Source organism: Aotus nancymaae, unplaced genomic scaffold (genome assembly GCF_030222135.1).
Source record: "Aotus nancymaae isolate 86718 unplaced genomic scaffold, 86718_ANA_hifiasm-v0.15.2.pri h1tg000076l, whole genome shotgun sequence".
In the NCBI taxonomy this organism is placed as follows: domain Eukaryota; kingdom Metazoa; phylum Chordata; class Mammalia; order Primates; family Aotidae; genus Aotus; species Aotus nancymaae.
The window spans coordinates 21,579,219-21,600,083 of record NW_026988491.1 but is presented as its reverse complement, the minus strand read 5'-3'; the positions used below and the strand labels follow the sequence as shown (position 1 = coordinate 21,600,083).

General features: G+C 48.6%; 1 protein-coding gene across 3 annotated transcripts in view; it reads right to left on the bottom strand.

Annotated features, from left to right (window-relative positions):
* The window catches only part of TBC1D22A (TBC1 domain family member 22A), a 383,821-nt gene that overhangs the window by 42,478 nt on the left and 320,478 nt on the right, over positions 1-20,865 (bottom strand). For all 3 annotated transcript variants that reach the window (XM_064368239.1, XM_064368240.1, XM_064368241.1), the window contains one exon: positions 8,008-8,103. In XM_064368239.1, coding sequence (XP_064224309.1) covers positions 8,008-8,103 — 96 coding nt within the window. The remainder of the gene's footprint in view (positions 1-8,007; positions 8,104-20,865) is intronic.

Genomic DNA, 20,865 nt, shown 5'->3' with positions numbered 1-20,865 from the left:
TAAGTCAGGCTAGCACCACGGTTTGTTTCCACTGGGGCTTTCTGTCCGTGCGTGTGACACAGCGACTCTGGGATCATTTTTATCTGTATTACATGTGTGGATGCGTATCATTTCAGGTCATGCTTTTCCTCCACGTAGAAACGCACTGAAAACATTTTCTCATGTCAGTAAGTACTACTTGAAGAACATTATAACCAGCCGTGTACCATAATTTAGGTAACTGTACCCCAACCGCTGCATGTGCAGGCTGCTGCCAATTTGCTTTTCCGTAATTATAAACAAGGAGAATTACTGGATGGAGGAAAGGCTCTTGATATAAATTATTAATAGCTCTCCAGAAAGGCTCTGGATCACGCCCCACATCAGAACGAAAGAGCCTGATCTACGCCAACTTCATCCACTTCCAGGAGGTGCCTTGCTAAAAGCAGTGCTTATTGGAGAGAGCATTTGTTTCCATTTTCAATTCTTTACTAATGACTGGAAGAAACATTTACATTTTCTGGACAGCTACGTAAATTCTCATGTGTGTCTCTGACTGTTCTGATTGTCCTCATCCATTTTCTATGAGGACATTTTCTTTTTATTAGTTATTTGTGTGAGTTCTTTGTATATTAAGGGCATACTCTATGTTGTGAATGAAGAACTCTGTCACCTGCCTTTTAATATTGTTTCTGGTATATGGATATTTGCAGCTTCTATGTTGTGCTCATAATGTGTCACTCTAGATGGGGGATGGATGCTGCAAACCACCATGGCATGTGTATACCTACATAACAAATGCTGCACGCCCCGCACAGGTACCCCAGAACTTAAAGTATAATAACAAAAAAAAAATGTGTCACTCTAGAGTGAACTGGTATTTTCTTGGGCTAGAACACCTGGGGGTCTCTGGCCATATTAAATTAACTGGTTAGCACAGGGTATTTCGGACACAGAAGTAACGTAAGTTCTAGTCCTAAATGAGTGAGAGGGTGAGCTGGGGCCAGGGATTTTCAGAGGAGACTTGCTTTTATTCCTCTCTTCCCTTCAGAGCTAAGCCTCAGACAAGCATGAACCCACAAATGCCATTTTGTCTGTCTGTCCTGGTTCACTTGCTTGGGTTCAGGGGTCCTGACTTAGGCAAAGGGTCTCTGACTCACATGCACCTGCTCCAGCCCCAGGCCCTCTTCCCTGCCCTATGCCAGGCTGCTGACACTGGGGAGCTGGCCCCAGAGCAGGAAGCGGCAGACGCCTTCAGGGCAAACACTAGTTCTAGGGCTGGCTTACTCCTCTGAAAAGTCCATAAACTTAAAAAGCATTTTGTTGGCTGGGCGCGGTGGCTCCCGCCTGTAATCCCAGCACTCTAGGAGGCCGAGGCGGGCGGATCACCTGAGGTCGGGAGTTTGAGACCAACCTGAACAACATGGAGAAACCTTGTCTCTATTAAAAATACAAAATTAGCCAGGTGTGGTGGCGCATGCCTGTAATCCCAACTACTCGGGAGTCTGAGGCAGGAGAATTACTTGAACCTGGGAGGCGGAGGCTGAGGTGAGCCAAGATCACGCCACTGCACTCCAGCCTGGGTAACAAGAGTAAAACTCCATCTCAAATAAAAGCATTTTGTTAATATCCATGTTGTGTGTGCATGCATGCACTGTATGGGGAGAGGACAAGGAGCCTTCATTGAACATTTGTTCATTATGTTCAGAAACAGAAGACTAGTCCTGATTTCAGTGTGGCTGTCTCTAGCATTGCCCTAGGGACTGGTGGGTGTTATTTGAAATATTCTTTAGCATGTTAATAAAATATTATTTTAGTTCTACTTAAGGGCAGATTTTTTTTTTCTTTTTTGAGACGGAGTTTCGCTCTTGTTACCCAGGCTGGAGTGCAATGGCGCGATCTCGGCTCACCGCAACCTCCGTCTCCTGGGTTCAGGCAATTCTCCTGCCTCAGCCTCCTGAGTAGCTAGGATTACAGGTGTGCGCCACCATGCCCAGCTAATTTTTTTTTTTTATTTTTAGTAGAGACGGGGTTTCACCTTTCTTTTCATTAAACTCAGGAAAAGCTACTGAATCTCTTAAGATATCATGTGATTGAGGGCCTGTGGTTTACTGATAGGATATGTTTATTAATAGTGCATGCCGGACAGAATTACAGGCATGCTGGCCTGGTCTCTGAGGCTAACTCTAGGCCGGCATCCAGGTGTACGGTTACATTGTGGTGGTATTTTTTTTATTTTATAATATTGATGAAGGCAGGCCTCATGAATGGGATGGGTGCCATGGTAAAGGAGGCTGATGGGAGCGCCCAGCCCTCTTGCCCTCCTGCCTTCCACCACATGAGGAAGACACCCTCGAGAGACACCAGAGGCTGGCGCCTTGAGCTTCCAGTCTCCGGAACAGTGAGAAATAAATTTCTGTTGTTTATAAATTACCCAGTCTAAGGTATTTTGTTATAACAGCAGGAATGGACTAAGCCACTCCATATACATGGAGGGAGAAACTGACAGATGTGAGATCTTGCACAGAAGTCATTGATAATTCAGCTGAGACAGGGTGCTGGGAGCCAAGTGTCAGGGTGGCCAGCTCTGGAAGATGGAGCACCGAGGTGGCTCCTTTTCTCCGGCAGGACAGGCCACACAGCACGTGGCTTTTTGAAACTGTGAACAAAACTCACTGGGAAGTCATTTTCTGGTCTTAGAGTCCTATTTAAAACCAAGGCTGTTGGTGATGTTCGGATTTACCCCCAAATTATAAGTCTATTCAGGGTAGGCTTATTTTAAAGCCTACATTGAGGCAATATTAGCATTTTTAAAAAGAGTGTGTGTGTGTGTGTGTGTGTGTGTGTGTTGTGTAAATTCCTCTTTCCTAACACAGAGGAGGACTGTGTTCTCACCCATTTATCTTGGTCCTCCTTGCCGGAGGTCTGCCTATTTCACTAGCATTTCCAACTGCCCCTCTAAGATGTACTTAGAAATCCTCTATAAAACTCTGTCTTCTCATCCATTCATTTATTCTACTCATTAGTTCCTTTATTGTATTTATCACAAGTTGCCTTTATTTTTCTATTTTTGGCTTCTTGGTTAAAGGCTTAGTTGACTTGTTTTGATGTTTTTAAATAATAAAAGCAATGCAGCTTTAATCTGGTTGCAAGGCCAGCGCTGCCACATCCCGTGTGCTTTTCAATGGCCTTCTGTAACCGTATGCAGGGTCATTTCCATCTTGACCCACGTTATTTTGGAGGGGGTTCTTTAACATCCAAATGCTTGGTTATGTCATTTTAACTTTATTATGATCTGATTTTAAAGGATTATGCTCAGTGAACAAAGTTTATGTCACTGCTGTTTATTCTGGAAATCTTTATGGCCTAGGATGGATGATTACTTTTTGAAAGTATTTCATAAATAGTTAGAAGACCCATTCTTTGTTGATACAAATTCCATCCAGAACTCCTAAACCACTCCTTTTTAATGCCATTCAGATTCACAATCCACCTTTTTTTTTTTTATTTGAGACAAAGTCTTGCTCTGTTGCCCAGGCTGGAGTGCAGTGGCGTGATCTCGGCTCACTGCAACCTCCACCTCTCGGGTTCAAGTGACTCTCTTGCCTTAGCCTCCCAAACAGCTGGGATTACAGGCACTCACCACCAATGCCCAGCTAAGTTTTGTATTTTTAGGAGAGACAGGGTTTCACCATGTTGGTCAGGCTGGTCTCAAACTCCTAACTTCAGGTGATCCACTCGCCTCAGCCTCCCAAAGTGCTGGGATTGTAGGCGAGAGCCTCTGTGCCCAGCCCCCACCTTATTTTTAATCCAAGTAAATACACTTAAACTTTCCTCCTACGGTTGCTTCATTTAATGAAGCAGGTTACAGCTCAGTTCTGGTTCAGGGCTTGTGCCCCAGCAGCGGAGGCCACAGGAGGTTTCTGCATGGGTCATGACATGCTGGAGCTGAGGCCACAGGAGGTTTCTGTGGGTCATGACGTGCTGGAGCTGGCCCTTCTAGGGCTTACTGGGCCACATGGGTCTGCTGGCCCAATCAGCAGGGGTGGGTGGCAGGTTCCTAAGGGAGGGGACAGCAGATCCCAAGGAAAAGCAGGGTCCCTGCTCGCCTCACCCCAGCTGGGCCCCAGTGTCCTCTTACTGTAAAATGACCGGCAGAGGGCAAGGACGGGGTGGAGGGTGCCAAGCAGGCCCCGGGGGCGGGAGGACACATGACTTTCCACAGAAGGGCACTCCTTTCACCCTGAAGACCCCATGAAAGTCTAGTTGGAAAGTGGCAGATGGGAAGCAGAGTCCATGCTGTGAGTGCTGAGGCTTGAATGTCAGTGGCTGCAGAGGCGGGAGCAGGGCTCAGCAGAGAGGCCCCATTAGATGCCAACATGCAGAGCCCATGGGGCATCGGGAAACGCCCAGAAGCAGGGCTGTGGAGCCATGTCCACGTAGCGTGAAGGATTAGCAATGCAGATGCCATGGGGCAAGTGCGTGAGGGTAACCACCTTCCGGAGGACCAGCAAGCTGTGGCAGGGGAGGTGGCAAATCCTCCAGAAAAGCACACACCTCCCAGGCCCAGCACACAGGACAGGACCAACGTTCACTCCAGCAGGGGCTGCCACACAGGGGCCAGGAGGCCCAGGGTGCAGCCCCAATCCCAGCTGTGCCCCACCCCACCTCACCACTCCCTGCTCCCCGATCCCTGCCCAGCAGGCCCTGGAGGAGGCTCACAGATGGGAAGGCTCAAAAGCCAAGGGGACCTAGGAAACAGGCAGTGCCTCATCTTCCCTGCCTGCCCTAGTTTTCTGGAATTAAACAAGGGGAAGCATGACCCATGGCTCCTCCTGGCCCCTGAACTGCTTGGTTCTGTTGCTGAACACCAGGAGGGTCTCTGTCTTTCTTCTGATAATCAGAAAAGGATTCTGTTCCTATGGAAATGACTTAAAGCCACACATCATTTCCCAAGGGACAGATCACAATACTGCAAGGAATGAGGGCTTTTGAAGCCTCTTCTACCAACGTTCTGCCGTTGGCGTCTCACGTTCTGGGCTGTGCTCACTCAGGTGGCCTCCTGTGGATGCAGAATCGTCTTCCTAAAACGTTGCAACTGCAAACACAAATTCCCTGTGCTCACCAGGACCCCCCTAGGTTTGTAATTTCTGTGTTCTTACCTCCTTTCCCATTGGGTTCAGTGCCCACAAGACATTCGGGCACTCACAGCATTCTCTCTACCCAACCCCTATGGCATCAAAGAACTAAAGTCCTCTTCCTCTAAAGGAAGAAAATCTATCTCACAGGTCCTCTGCCAGCGCCTCCTCTGGGTTCCCCACTCAAGTCACAAGAGCCCCACAGGCTCTCACACACCCCTCACTCTGCACCCCATACCCCATAACCTGCACCCCATACCCCGCACCCTGCAGCCCGCACCCCGCACCCCACACCCCATACCCCGCACTCTGCACCCCACACCCCACACCCCGCACCCTGGCCATGTGGCTGTGCCTGACACCTGTCCTCCCTAACCTCAAGTCAAGTAGGCAGGGCTCAGAGAAGGCTGGCAAAGCATTCTCATCAGCTGCCCATGCCACACTCTCTAATGACACAGGGCAACACCTCTGGCCCAGCAGCAAACACACTGCGTCCCTCACAGAAGAGCCTGATGAGCTGCGGCCGGGTGAGGAACGTGGGCATCGTGCCATTTGCATCTGTCAAGGTTGCCATGAGTTCTGTGGCTTGGGCCAAGTCTGCCCCTGCCAGTGGCCCCTGGATGGGACTATCACATGACAGTGTGGTAGGAGGCCCATTGCCAACCCAACACCACCCTCTCATGACCCAGCTCCGGCACCCTGGCATCCAGGCATCCACGGCTGTCCCCATCTCCTGTCCTTCACCCTCAGGGGCTCCCAGGACGATGTGACACTCCACTGCAGGCAATCACAACAGGAAGAAACACCGCCATGAGCTCCCATGACCAATGTAGGTCTGGCCTGCCTCCAGCCACCTTGTGGCACTGTCCCTATTTGGGAGCAGACAGGAGAATGGAGGAGTCGATGGAGGCACAGCCTGTTGCTGAAATCAGTCATCTCTCGACTGTTCTCTGTCCCAAGCCAGAATGTGAGCAGGGTCATTCCTCGTACATGTGTGGCTCGGAGTCTGCCCAGAGTGGGGCCCAGGGCGATTTCTGCGGATGATGAGACATTGTCTATTGTTAGCACAGGCCTGTGCACAGTGCCCTGTGGCTTCAGGCACACACATCACCCCGACCCACCCCACTTCCTACCACCAGGCATGGCTGACCCAGGAGGACAGCTACGTCTGCCCAGGGCCTCCAGGGAACAGAGCTCCGCAGCCAGTGCGTCACAGACACCACCGAGGCAGGAACACCAAGCTCCGTGGCCAGCCTGGTGACTGACTCTCAGCGGCCAGCCCGGTGACTGACTCTTAGCAGCCAGCCGCCTGCATCTGGAGAGCAAGGTCCCTGGGAGGCAGCATGCAGGCGTGTGTGCTGGCTGGTGGGAACCAATCACACTGGCCCCTGTCCCACGAGGAGTGGCCGCTGTGCACCAGAGAGGCTGGGCCCTTCTCCCTACAGGTAAGCGGCCAGCCAGCACTGCTTTCCATATGGATAGAGAGCCTGCTGTGGGGGAGAGCAGGTGGCACTAGCAGACAGCAGTCTAGGCCCCATTCATTCCATCTCACTTGGTGAAACAGCAAGTCACGGTCCCTCTCAGCGCCTCCACATTCCCCTGTGCAAAGTCACAAGTGGGCCAGATGGTCCAGGAGCCCCCAGCAGCCTTGTATCAGTCGGGTGGGCGGGCAGATGGGTCAGGTACGCTCTACTCACTTACAGACCATGGCTGGGAGAGGCAAGGCAGGCGTGTGCCTGAGACTGAGACTCCAGTCACTGCCCCAGTCCTCCCCACCGAGCCCCACACTAACAAAAAGGCCAAGAGCTAAGTGAGCCGAAGGAGCGTCTTTTCCCGTCCACCCACAAACACCCGAGCTGGGCTCCATCTGCCGGGCCAGGCCCTGTTGGCAGCTCCTGGCCTCAGCAGGGCCCTCACCTGTCTGGTCTCTCCTGGGGTGGATGAAGCAGGTGGCAGGACCTCCCTGGCTCCTCCCAAGGCCCTTGGAAGTAGCAGAGATGCTCAGAGCCTCTGACGAGCACAGAGCTGGGGTACAACAAGCTGCCAGCTGCACAGAACACTGCCCTGGGGACTTGGGACTGTCCCTTTATCTGAGAGACAAGCGCCTGGCGAAGGCAGGCTGGTGGAGTGTGGCTGACCCCGGCCGGCTGGTGCAGAGCCTGGTTTGATTCCCACTGCGGGGGTCTTCTTCGCTGCACCCAGAGCCCTCTGTGGGGTGAACACTGGGCAGAAGGACTTCCCGGCCAGCACCTCTGGCTGGGAACAGTGGGTATCACCCCATGAAGGGACCAACAGTCCACATGGCGCTTGGGACGTCTCACAGAGAAACACGTGGGGTGGGTCAGGTGCTGGAGACAAGTTCACAGGGGGTCCCACAGGTGGAGCACAGAGTCCCGCAGGACGTGCCTCTGATGAGTGGGGTGCAAGGAGGGCACTCCCACTAAGTCGCCAGGTTACTGAGGTTAAACAGTGTGCCTTCAGTCACACAGCTCCTACTGGCCTGGCTGAAGGGACCCCAGGCTATGTGATTTCTCACCCAGCCCCGTCCCCAACGCATCATAGTCCGGGTGCTGTGAAGAGGTTTCTAGGAACCAGAGGTCACACGCCGCACCCTGCAGGGGTCACACTGCTAAGGGCACACCAGCCCAGTGCAGCTTCCACGGGGAGCCTGTCACACAGCCACATCTAATAACACAATGTGGGCTGTGTTTCCACCGCCATGGCCACGTGACCACTGCCAGGCTCGTCTCCTCGGCTGGACGAGCTTTCAACCAGCAGGTCAGCAGCGCTTCTCAAAACTCTTCCACAAATGACCCGTGAGCTACAATTTAACAACCTCTCTCCTAGTAGAAAATCAAACTCGGGCTCTTTTGAAAAGGCATTTACTTACTTGGAAATCTCTTTCTTCTAGTATTTCCTTCCTCCATCTCACGAGAAACGCGGCACACACGTACAAGTGGAAATGAGAGAAGCCCTCGGGTTCAGACTGAAAGAGAAAAAGTAACCAAGAGAGAAACTGTGATGTGCTGACCCATTAACATCACCGCGAGGCTGTCTACGGCAGTCAGGGTTTATCTAGTCAGGGTTCAGGGAAATCCAAAGCTTGTGCTGCCTTACTTTACTTAATGCCTTAATTTCGAAATTCTCATCTCATTAAAACAAACACCATTTTCTCTTTAAGTACCAGCAGCCTGATAAACAGCATGTGAACAGTAGATCGAGCTTCAGGCAGCCTCACCAGCAGTCTTCATTCTCCTCTCTTGCACACACAATAGCCAAAAAGGGTAACAGACAAATTCAGCATGCGCTGGTGCTGTACCAGACACAGAGTCTGCTCCTCACAAGAGCCATGTGAGGAAGGCCCTCTCCACTCCACAGATGACGAAACAAGGCTGAGCCAGGCCCGGGCCAGTCAAGCCGGAGATCAGGCACTGGGCCCGGGGCCACAGACAGAGTCCAGGTCTCCCTGGGAAATGAACAGGGAAGTGAAGCTGATGGGAAGCCACAGGCACGGAAGGATGCGGCTCACACTCCTCGTCTCTCCTCCTATTCCCCCTTCTTCAGCTACCCCTACTCATCCTGGAAACCCAGGCCCACGGTCAGCCCCCAGAGGCTCTCCCACACGGAGGCTCGGGGCTTGCACACCTTGGCAGTGGTGTTCCTTCAAGCACACGCTGCCAACTGCAAAGACTGAGGGTTCCCAAAACTCCAGCTCTCGGGGTGCCACCGCCCATGCGACGTCTATAGGACTACCGTCAATGCTTTGTTAAGTAAACAAATAAAATGCACAGTGCGTTAGGCGATGTGCTACAGAGAAAACAAGGTCAAGACTGGACCAGGAAGAGCAGGGGCTTTGTGTGTGAACAGGGGATGCCATCTCAGTACAATCGTTAGTCACCTAAGGTGACGGCTGAGCAAACATCCAAAGAGAGACAGGCGTTTATTATTTTCTTTTTTGAGACGGAGTCTCGCTCTGTTGCCCAGGCTGGAGTGCAGTGGCGCAACCTCCGCTCACTGCAACCTCCTCTGCCTCCCGGGTTCAAGCAATGTTCCTCTCTCAGCCTCCTGAGTAGCTGGAACTACAGGTGCTCACCACCATGCCAGGGTAATTTTTGTAGTTTTAGTGGCGACAGGGTTTCACCATGTTGGCCAGGCTGGTCTCGAACTCCTGACCTCAGGTGATCTACCCGCCTCGGCCTCCCAAAGTACTGGCAGTGAACCACCACACCCGGCCAGAAAAGGCATTTAGACACATGGCAGAGAAACATTCCAGGTAAAAGCAACAGGAACCACAGAGACCCTGTGGTTAGAAGCTGCTTGGCACATTCCAGAAACAGCTAGGAGACAGCACAGCTACCGCAGAGCAAGGCGAGCAGAGGCAGGCGACAGCAGTTGCGTGTGGGGTCCAGATCCTCAGAGCTCTGGGCAGGGAAATACGCTGTCTTCAGAGCATCCCTCCAACTGCCACACTGAGAACGGACAGCACATGGCAGGGTGGGGAGGGTCGAATGAGGAGGGCCAGGAGGCAGGTGAGGGCACCACGGTAGTCATAAATTCAAAAGGGGCTAGTGACTCAGGTCAAGAGGGGGCATGGAAGCTTGTGGGAACACAAATTTGAGATATTTTGAAGGTCGTGCAGGAAAAAAATACACCAACATGTCTGAGACCTGGGGTAGGAGAGAAAGGAACCGAGGGCCACTGGACACTTTTGGCCTCGACAACTGCAAGGGTGAAGATGCCAATTCCTACGACAGGGAGAGGTTTGTGGAAAAGGCCGCAGGAGACAGTGTTTTGGCAGGAAGGCCATGGCTGTTCTTTGGAACTGCCAAGTTTAAGTCACGGGGATCCAGGTGGAGATGTCAGGGAGGCACCTGGACACACAAGCCCGCACAGTTGCCAGCGACTCGGGCCAGAGATAAACACCAAGGGCTGAAGGACCCACAGGAATGACCAGCGAGCTGCGGGCAGACCAGAGAACATGAAGAGAGTATGTATTCTAGAGCTGCTGGATGGCATGCCCTGCCTATGTCCACTAAATAAAGTGAGTCAACAGTGTTCCTCACATTTCCTATAGATCCTCACTGTTTTTTTCATCTGCTTATAATCTATCAATAACTGACAGGTATGTTTCAAAACTCCCATTATGATAGTTTATGTATTTCTCTTTATGGTTCTGCCCATCTTTGTTTTCTGTATTGGGAGCTATGTTATCAGGAGCATACAAATTCAAAATTGTTTTCTCTTCCTGGTGTACGGAGCAGTGTAAATACGTACGATCTCTTACCTCAAGCCAGGCTTTTGCTCTGGAGTCTCCAGTGGGAAGGCAGGAATCTTAATATGGTTACAACTACGTATCAGTTTTTGTCAGATAATATCTTTTAAACAGCTCTTTTGAGGCATAACTGTCATATAAACTATATATTTCAAGTTTACAATTTGATAAGTTTTGATATATGCATACACCTGGGAAAACACAATCACAACCAAGGTAACAGACATGCCTACTGCTCCAAAGGTTTCTTTGCGCCCATTTCTAAATCCTCCCTTGGAGCCCTCCCAGTCCCAGACAGTCACTGACTCACTTGTGTCACTGCACATCAGCTTCCATTTCCAATACTTTTAAATAAAGGGAGTCATATGATACACACACTCGGTTCTGGTCTAGCCTCTTCACGCAGGGTGACTATCTTAGGTTCATCCATGACATCGCACGTACCAACACCTCGTTTCTGTAAACGCTGGGCGGCGTCCAACGCATGGACATACCACACTTCATTTACCCATTCATCTGCTGATGGACTGAACTGTTTCTAGTTTGGGGCTACTACACAGAGAAATGCCACGAACATGTGTGTACCAATCTTTGAATGGACATATGCTTTCATTTTGCTTGGATAAATACTTAGGAGGAGAACAGCTGGATCATATGGTAGGAGTATGTTTACCTTTTGAAAAAACTGCCACCAGCTTTGATATAAACCTTTTATGAAATACATGCTTTGCAAATGTTCTCTATCTGTGCCTTCTCTTTTCATCCTCTTAACAGTGACTTTTGAAGACTGTGGGTTTTAAATTTTGATGAGGTTCAACCTAGTGCTTTGTTCTTTGACAGATCATGCTGCTGGTGTCTTATCTAAAAATGTCACTGCCTAACTCAAGGACACAAAGGTTTTCTTCTAGAAGGTTTATAAGTTTTAAGTTTTACTTTAGCTCTATAATCCATTTTAATTTTTGTGTATGGTAAAGAGTATGGAAGCTCATTTGTATGCACATGGATATGCAATTATTCCAGCAATTTGCTGAAAAGATGAAACTTCACCTAGTGCTGGTCACTTACATTGTCCTCTTTTTCAAGGCCGTTTTGGCCATTCTAAGTCTCCTGCATTTCTGTATACATTTTTAGAACCTGTTTTGTCAATTTGTACAGAAGAGCTTGCTGGGATTTCTGACCCATGACCATGGTATAGCTCTTCACTTAATTACTCTTCTGACTCATGATGATGATATGAATAACTGTAAACAAACACTGATGTATAAAAGAACAAGAAGAAGGCCGGGAGAAGTAGCCAGAGGAAAAAAAGAACAAAGAGAAGATCTCCATTTATAGTGTTTAAAAAGTCGCAATAGAACTGAAATTCTGGAAAACATGAGTACATAGCTAGGGAAGATTAGGTCAGTGTATGGTGCTGGTATGACTAGAATTAAAATATTCTTAATTTTTTATATTGTTTGGGAGGAGAATAAGGTAACAATTTGCTCTTCATTTAATCAGACCTTCTTGCTATTCACCAGTGTTTCATGGTTTCCTCAGTATAGGTCTGTTATATCTGCTTTTAGATTTCCCCTAACAAGTTCATATTGTTGATGATATTGAAAATAGTGTCCTGAAAATCTTAATTTCTGTTTGTTGGTGGTTATTGGGTTTCCCCCGTTCTTTACTTCCTTGTATTTCTCTTCTAACTAGCACAGCACTGGGGCTTTAGACTCCAGCCACGCTTTCTAACTGAAGAGCTTGGTCCCTGCTGGCTGTGATTCCCGACACATTCAGGTTAATTCACATGCTTTCATTTAGACGTTTCCAACTGTTCCACTTTTCCTATCATTTTTCTCTCTGGCCTACATGTGGACTAATCTACTTCCCTTACATTCTAATGCCCTCACCCCAATTAATCCAGAAGTTACTGAATTGTTTCTATCATTTTAATGGGCCCTCTATAAATTTCAACATGTATATTTAACTTAATGGTCTACAATGAATTATCTTTATTATCCTCCCAAACAATATTAAAAAATTAGGAATATTTTAATTCTAGTCATACCAGCACCATACACTGACCTAATCTTCCCTAGCTATGTACTCATGTTTTCCAGAATTTCAGTTCTATTGTGACTTTTTAAAAATTATAAATTAATATCTTCTTCTTGTTCTTTTTACATCAATGTTTGTTTAGAGTTATTAATGACTTTATTCTTTTTTTTTCTCATTATTTCTTCTTGCATCTAGACCTTTCTTCTGAAATTATTAACCTTCTTGAAATTCGACCTTTAGAAGCTCCATTAATGAGAGGGTCTTTTGGTTGTAAACCCTCTCACATTTCATTCGTCTAAAAATGTCTTTATTTTCATTCTTGAAAGACAGTTTGCTGGACATATAATTCTAAGTTGGTGATTATCTTAAAAGATGACACTGCATCATCTTCTAGTCTCCACTATTCAATGCTATCAATCTGTTTGTCATTTCTTCACAAGCAATCTAACTTTTCTCTCCAGCTGCTTTTGAATACTTTGTCTGGGACATTTTGCAGTTTCTTTGTGATATTTATTGTTCTAGAGATATTGGTCTTTCTGAATCTGGAGAACAAGTTGTTTTCATCAATTTTGGAAACTGTCATCCATTATCTCCTTTCAAACATCCATTTGTACTCATTCTCTTTATTTTCTCAGAACTCTGATCGGATAGAATTGGAGTCTTTTCATTTATTCTCCATTTCCTTTGGTCTCGCCTTTTATGTCTTCCATCTCTTTGTCTCTCTGGGAGAAGTACTTTCCTCAAATGTCCTTCCAGTTCATTAATCATCTCTTCAATTGTGTCACAATTTGTTTCATTTATCTATTACATTTGAACCTTGCTTATTTCTTCAGAGCTGCCTTGTAAATTGACAGTTACCCCTTCTTCTTTCATTCAATACCTTTCTTTGTATTATTTTAAATGTATTAAGCTTATTTTTATAGCTTATCTCAGATCATTCTAAAATCTTTGTAGATCTCTTTCTGCAGTCTGTTTTCCCTGCTGGTTCTTGTCCGTGATGGCTCGCTTCCTTGTACTTCAGTGACTTCTCCCATCATTATGCTCCTCAGAATGCGTATCTGTTGGAATTCTTTGAGGCTTTTCTTTGAGGTGGGGTGGGGACTATATTTGCTTCTCTGGAGCCTGAGGGCACTGTTACCCCAGACTACGTTAAACCAAATTTTTAGCTTGCAATGTTTTAGGTCAAATAAAGTGGGTCTCCCAACCCATATGAATGTAGGATTGTAGTTGGAAACTGTGCGGAGGAGGAGGGGTCTTTCTTCCTCCTTTAACCTCCATGGCCGAGGCTAAGAAAGGCAAACACAAGCACCTGCTCAGTCTCTGAACAGTCCCCGGGTTTTGAGTCCTACCAGTGGTTCATTAAAATCAACTGGCAGATACCCCTGGGTAAAGACCAGCTTTGATGCTGCTCCCCTATCTCTCTAGATTTGTGTTTTCTCGAGATTTCTGGTCTCTAACAGTCTCACCTTTGTGGTTATGTTTTTTAAAAACACACCAGCATTACTTGTTGTATTCACACCAAAAACAGGAGGGCCTTTTGGACGCCACATTCACCACACCACCAGAAAGGGAAGGCTCTGCCCTATTATTATTTTCTTAAATCCACTCATTTCTTTAAGAATCTTAAGTATATTACTACTGTGGCTTTGTAGTATAGGCTTGATGTGCTAGTTTTTTCATGATACTGTTGACAAAAAGAGTCTAACTCTATAAACTACTTGAGGAGATTTATTCTGACCCAAGTATGAGTGACCATGGCCTGTGACGCAGCCCTCAGGAGGTCCTGAGAACATGTGTCCAAGGTGGCCAGGGTGCCGCTTGATTTTATACACTTTAGGGAGGCATGAGACAGCAATCAAATACATTTAAGAAATACATTGGTTTGTTCCAGAAAGGCAGCGGCGGGGGCAGCGGTGGGAGCCGTTCCCAGGCTATAGGTAAATTTATACATGTTCTGGTTGACAATTGGTTGAGTTTGTCTAAAGACCTGGGATCCCAGAAAGGAAATGTTCAAGTTAAGATAAAAGACTGTAGAGGCCATGGTTCTTTTGAAGTCTCATAGTGGCTGCTCTAAGAGACAATACAGAGAAATGTCTCCTGTTGAATCTTCTTTTTTGTTGTTGTTGAGATGGAGTCTCTGTTGCCCCAGGCTGGAGTGCAATGGTGCAATCTAGGCTCACTGCAATCTCTGCCTCCCAGGTTCAAGTGATTCTCCTGTCTCAGCCTCCTCAGTAGCTGGGTTTATAGACCTGCGCCACCACACCTGGCTAACTTTTGTATTTTTAGTAGACACGGGGTTTCACCATGTTGTTCAGGCTGGTCTCGAATGCCTGACCTCATGATCCGCCCACCTCAACCTCCCAAAGTGCTGAGATTACAGGCATGAGCCACCTATTGAATCTTTAAAAAGGGCTAGACTCTTTGGGAGGCCCAGGCGGGTGGATCATGAGGTCAAGAGATCGAGACCATCCTGGTCAACATGGTGAAATCCCGTCTCTACTAAAAATACAAAAAATTAGCTGGGCATAGTGGTGTGTGCCTGTAATCCCAGCTACTCAGGAGGCTGAGGCAGGAGAATTGCCTGAACCCAGGAGGCGGAGGTTGCGGTGAGCCGAGATCGTCCCATGGCACTCCACCCTGAGTAACAAGAGCGAAACTCCGTCTCAAAAAAAAAAAAAGGGCTTGACTCTTAATCTCTTTAGGATTGGGAGGTCCTGGAAGAAAAAAATCTAGCTATGTTAATAGGGGTTTTTTTTTTTTTTTTGAGATGGAGTCTCACTCTGTCATTCAGCCTGGAGTGTAGTGATGCAATCTCAGCTCACTGCAACCTCTGCTTCCCAGGTTTAAGCTATTCTCCTGCCTCAGCCTCCCGAGTAGCTGAGACTACAGGCGCGTGCCACCACACCTGGCTATTTTTGTACATTTTTAGTAGAGACAGGGTTTCACCATATTGTCCAGGCTGGTCTCAAACTCCTGACCTCATGATCCACCTGCTTCTACCTCCCAAACTGCTGGGATTACAGGTGTGAGCCACTGTGCCCAGCCAAGATTCTTACAGATGCAAATTTTCCCTCACAAAGGACAGCTTTGCCATTTTAAAATATTACAAAAAAAACATGTTTTGGGGTAAAATATTTTGACTTTCTTCTTTGCCATATAATGTTATGCCACAGTCAGGCTGGAAAGTAAGTCATGATATATAGGGTTAAATATATATCATGATTAGAATGAGAGAATGTGATGAGAATCTATGGCAGGGCGTGACTCTCCAGACCCCTTAGATAAGAATTTGGGTAAGATAAAAAACATCAGAGCCTAGTCCTCAATATCCATTAAAATACAGACAGCCATTAACACATTACATGTTTGTTTGTGTTGGAATTAAAATCAATACATATTTAAACTGAGTGAAATTCCACTGAGGCCCCTATGGCCTATTCTCTGGGCATGGCAGCCCTCTCATGCTGTAACTAGGATGCCCTTTCTAATTTGGCAGGCTCCTATCAGCCACCATTTTACTTTTAAATACCTATTGCCTTCAGGATAAAGTAGAAACTCCTTAACAGAGCAGACTAGACATCCAGCCCCTACCCACCCCGCATCTGCTATTCCAGCCCTCTCTTCCCTTGGCTCTCAGGCACTCTGCTACCCCCGGAGGGAATGCTGCTTCTTTGTTCTCCTAGAGAAACCCATTCATTCTTCAACATCTTCCCCCTTTCTCCCAAGCAGTGGGCTGTCTCCCCCCTTTCTTCCCAGGAGCCCTAGCCATGTCCCTGCAGCCTGTACCACACTGTCCCATTCAAGGCCCTGTGTCTCGTGTGTCAGCTTTCCTTCGGTGACCCCTTCTTCATTATAATCCCAGTTCCAAGCCTAAGAGTAGGAAAGGAGACTGAATGAAATTACACACACACACCCCAAATCTACAAACTCGGGTTACCAGGAGCCTGTCAGTTTCCCCAGGCTGGATGCACGGAAGCTTGGCACTGAGAATGTTGCTAAAGAAATGTGTCTCAGCCAGACGGCACGGTGGCTCACGCCTGTACTCCCAGCACTTTGGGAGGCAGAGGCGGGCAGATCACCTGATGTCGGGAGTTTGAGACCAGCTTGGGCAGCATGGAAAAACCCCCATCTCTACTGAAAATACAAAATTAGCCAGGTGTAGTGGCACATGCCTGTAATCCCAGCTACTTGGGAGGCTGAGGCAGGACAATGGCTTGAACCCAGGAGGCAGAGGTTGCAGTAAGCAGAGATCTCACAACTGCACTCCAGCCTGGGCAACAAGAGTGAAACTCTGTCTCAAAAAAAAGAAAAAAGAAATGTGCCTCTTTCGTTTTAAATACCTTAGGTGACTTGAACAAAAACCTTCAGGTCTTTGAGGCCCTGAGGGAACCAGCCCTAAGGAATGCATGATTGGTAATTAGCATTGCAAATACTGAGGGGGAAAGGTCTTCTGGAGTACTCAGGGATGTTCCAGAAAGATGAGTTCTCCAAGGAATCCTGTTTACACTCTGAATTTGCTTAACAGCCTTTTATTTAACCAGGGAGTACAAAGGTCAGCCTCAGGCCAGCCCTCCTACCCACTCCTACTCAGAATTAATAAGGCTGGGCTGTACTGCAGCTCACAAGATGGCTCCAAGCAAGGAGCGAGGCCTAGGAGAGGCTGCAGTTGCACAGAAACACAGCACTAGGGGAGAACAGAGCTTCACGGTGTCACTTAAGTGGATTATTTGTCTTGGATGACTTGGTAAATTACATTAAAACAGTAATTTAATAAATAAAAAATTCATATCATCTATGGAAAATGGGCTTCTGCTTTAATGAGGCTTAATCCAGATAATAAATATCACCCAGCACTCTGTCGGTAAACAGGAAGGCTTGAGCAGTGGTCACGGGCCAGCCCTAAGCACCCGGCCTTGGCCTGAGCCCACTCAGGACCAGGGGCCCCACCCCTTCAGTGGGGGACACACGCCTGGGGTGGGTCAAGCGGAAGGAGGCTGTGGCTTGGAGAAGCCCCAGGGTTGTTGGGGGAGCGCTGGCTGACTCACTTGAGGAGGTCACTTCTGGCATCGCCCATCACCACGCCACCAGGCCTGTCCTGCAAATCCAGATCCCCCGTTCTCCCAGGGTCCGGGGAGAAGGGAAACAGTTTCCTCCCTCTACGCTGAAACAAAGGTCTTGAGCTGCTCACCTGCGAAACTATAAGCTCTCCGTTCTCCTCCCAGCAGAAAACCAAAAAGACCAGATGAGGAAATACCGTCAGGTGTGCGGAATGTTCTGGATCAGGGGTGGGGTGCTCAGCTACCCCGCCAACTGCAGATGGCCAGGCACGTTCTGGACATCACTGGAGCAGGGTCAGCTGTCTTCCATGTGCAACGGGTACGCTGTAGTGAGCAACGTGTCTGTGAGTGGATCCTAACAGACGGAGGCTCCCTGTCCCCCTGTCACTGCCATCAGCTAAAATCCTTCCATCAAGGAAAATGAAGCCCCCAGTTCCCCTCAAGGCATCTGAGGCCCCATCCACCTAACTCGGTCCTCCCACTCTGTCCCGTGACTCCTCCGCGTGGGCCCCCAGTGCTGGGCCAGTTCCTGCTGGTGCGAGTCTGCTACAGCCCTGGCACTTGAGAAGAACCCTAAAACACAATCAAACCCTGGAACCCCTGGCTCTGGAAACCAAGCACGTCCGGCCCGAGGACGGAGGACACTGGGTAAACCGCTCCTTTCCTTCTGGGGCCTTGGCTGCCTTGTCCCACAGGCAAGGCTGCGGCAGCTGGACACTGCATCAGGAAATGCCCACAGGTCTGGGACCGAGGCGAGGTCTGGAGAGATGGAGAAGCTGGAAGGACGTCCCCAGCCCGACGACGGCGTGACAGGCTGTAGAGGCTGGCCCAGCATCCTGCAGCCCTAGTGAAGCAACCCCCAAGCCTGTCCCGCTTCCCCTCTGTGGCTGGGGGACACCTCCAGTCTTCCCCACGCTGCCAGTCTACAGAGGAAACACTCAGGTGTCATTTAACGGATGAGTCAGGAATATTTCTTTTAGGATTCAGACGAGTGAATATGGTTCTGATTAATATAGAAGACACTTTGGCAATTTTTATTTCAGATTTGTTCAATATTCCCCTCTCTTAATCACTGATTAAGAAAACAGCAGCTTTGATTGACGGCTTGACGACGAGTCTGCTGGGACCACACTGAACCACAGGGCCCAAGTGTTCCCATGGGCGCCACGCAAACCGGTATGTTCCCACACTTTGCAGTGGAAGAGAAATACGGTTCTTTCAAGCAGATCCCTGCAAGCTCACAGACTGTCTTACAGAAGCCCAAAGCTCATTTAGCCAAGGCTCTAACTCTAACCAGAGACCAGGCAATCACTCTGAGGCCCGCCACTGGTAGGGAGGGCTCTGCCTTGAAGAAGGCAGCCTACTGCAGGAAGGGGCGGAAGGGCACACTTCACCCCTTGTGTTAGTCTGTTTTCACTCGGCTGATAAGGACATACCTGAGACTGGGCAGTTTATAAAAGAGGAGGTTTAGCTGGACTGACAGTTCCACATGGCTGGGGAGGCCTCACAGTCATGGCGGAAGGCAAGGAGGAGCAAGTCACATCTTACGTTAGATGGTGGCAGGAAAAACAGTGAGAGAGCCTATGCAGGGGAATGCCTCCTTCTAAAACCATCAGATCTCACGAGGCGTATTCACTGTCAAGAGAACAGCACGGGAAAGACTTGTGCCATGATTCTATTACCTCCCACCAGGTCCCTCCCACAACATGTCGGAATTCAAGATACGATCTGGGTGGGAACAGAGCTAAGCCCTATCACCCCTGTTCCCCAAGGCCTCACCCCGGCATCCCAGGGCTTCATCCCTGCTCCCCACAGCATCATTCCTGTGCTCTAAGGCCTCACCCCTACACCCCAGGCCTTACCCCTGTACCCAAAGGCCTCATTCCTTCTCCCCAGGCCTCACTCCTGTGCCCTGAGGCCTCACCCCTGTTTGGCACTGTGTGAAGTACTAAGAACAAGCCAGGACCAGCCTGCAACTGCAGGGATGGACCAAGCTGGGGCCTGGAAGCCACCCAGTTGGGTTTCAGCCTCCTAGAGTTTTCATCCTAAACACTGCCCTTGACCTGCAATCTGTCTGCCAACACCTACAAACTCTCACACCTGCAGCCTATCCACACAGCCCCATGCCGCCCCACCTGGGTTCTCTGGTGCTCGAGGCCCTCACTGTTTGGGCCCGTGTAAAACACCAGGGCTGGAAGGGCTCCAAGGGTCCGCACACTGCACCTCTCTCTGCAGATGAGAAAACAGCAGAGAGCTCTTGAGTGGTTTCAAAAAACCTCCAGCGCAGCCCTGGGAAAGGGTTCTGGTTCCGCCCCCTCGCTTGTCATTCAGACTCAACCCACCCAGCATCTCCTCCTGGGGAAAGGCTCAGAGGCCTGGCGCAGCTCCTGATAGCCCCATGACCTTCCTCTCAAGGGTCTTCCTGCAGGATTGTTCCCTTAAGAACTGTCAGGAGGGCCGGGCGGGGTGGCTCAAGCCTGTAATTCCAGCACTTTAGGAGGCTGAGGCAGGTGGATTGCTTGAGGCCAGGAGTTCGAGACCACCCTGGCCAACATAACTAAAAACACAAAAATTAACCAGGTGTGGTGGTGGGTGCCTGTAATCCCAGCTACTCGGGAGGCTGAGTCAGAAGAATCGCTTGAACCCAGGAGGCAGAGGTTGCAGTGAGCCGAGATCATGCCATCACACTTTAGTCTGGGTAACAGAGCGAGACTCAGTCTCAAAAACAAAAGAAAAAACTGTTGTGAGTTTCCTCAGGGCCAGGGCCCTGGTGTTTGAGAGAAGCTCAAAGGAGACAGGGTGGGGCTGTGCTTCTCCTGTTCCCAGCTGAGAGACAGGGGGTAAATCCTGGCACCTAAACACCTGAGTTCTCTTAACACTGTGCTCCAGGTCCTGCAGTGGATTTAGTTTTATTTATAAAATGAAAGCTCAAAATGACTAAGATTAACTAAATGCAAATTACTTATATATGATATACACTTTTTTAAATGGAGGAACAACGGTTAAGAAACAATTTTCCTTCTACTTTGTATAATGGAGAAGCCGTGATAAAAGGCACAATATTTCACCTTTAATTGCACTGTTCGATTTTCCTTATAATTTTTTGGCATGAAATAAAAACAAATGGCCTTCTGGACTCAGGAGATTTCCCCCACACATACATATTTACATAGATGTGGTTTCGAGGCCATTCAAATGACAGAAATTGTTTCTCGTTCTCTGCTAAGATTCAAATGCACCAACTTCAGCTGCACAAGCAAAATCTTTGCTATGATTTCCTTTGAAATATTCATTACCAGACCACTGCGTTACACAATCACCAGCCCGTAATGCAGAGCAGGCCATTTTAAAATTCATGCCAGCACCTCCACGGTTAGGGCAT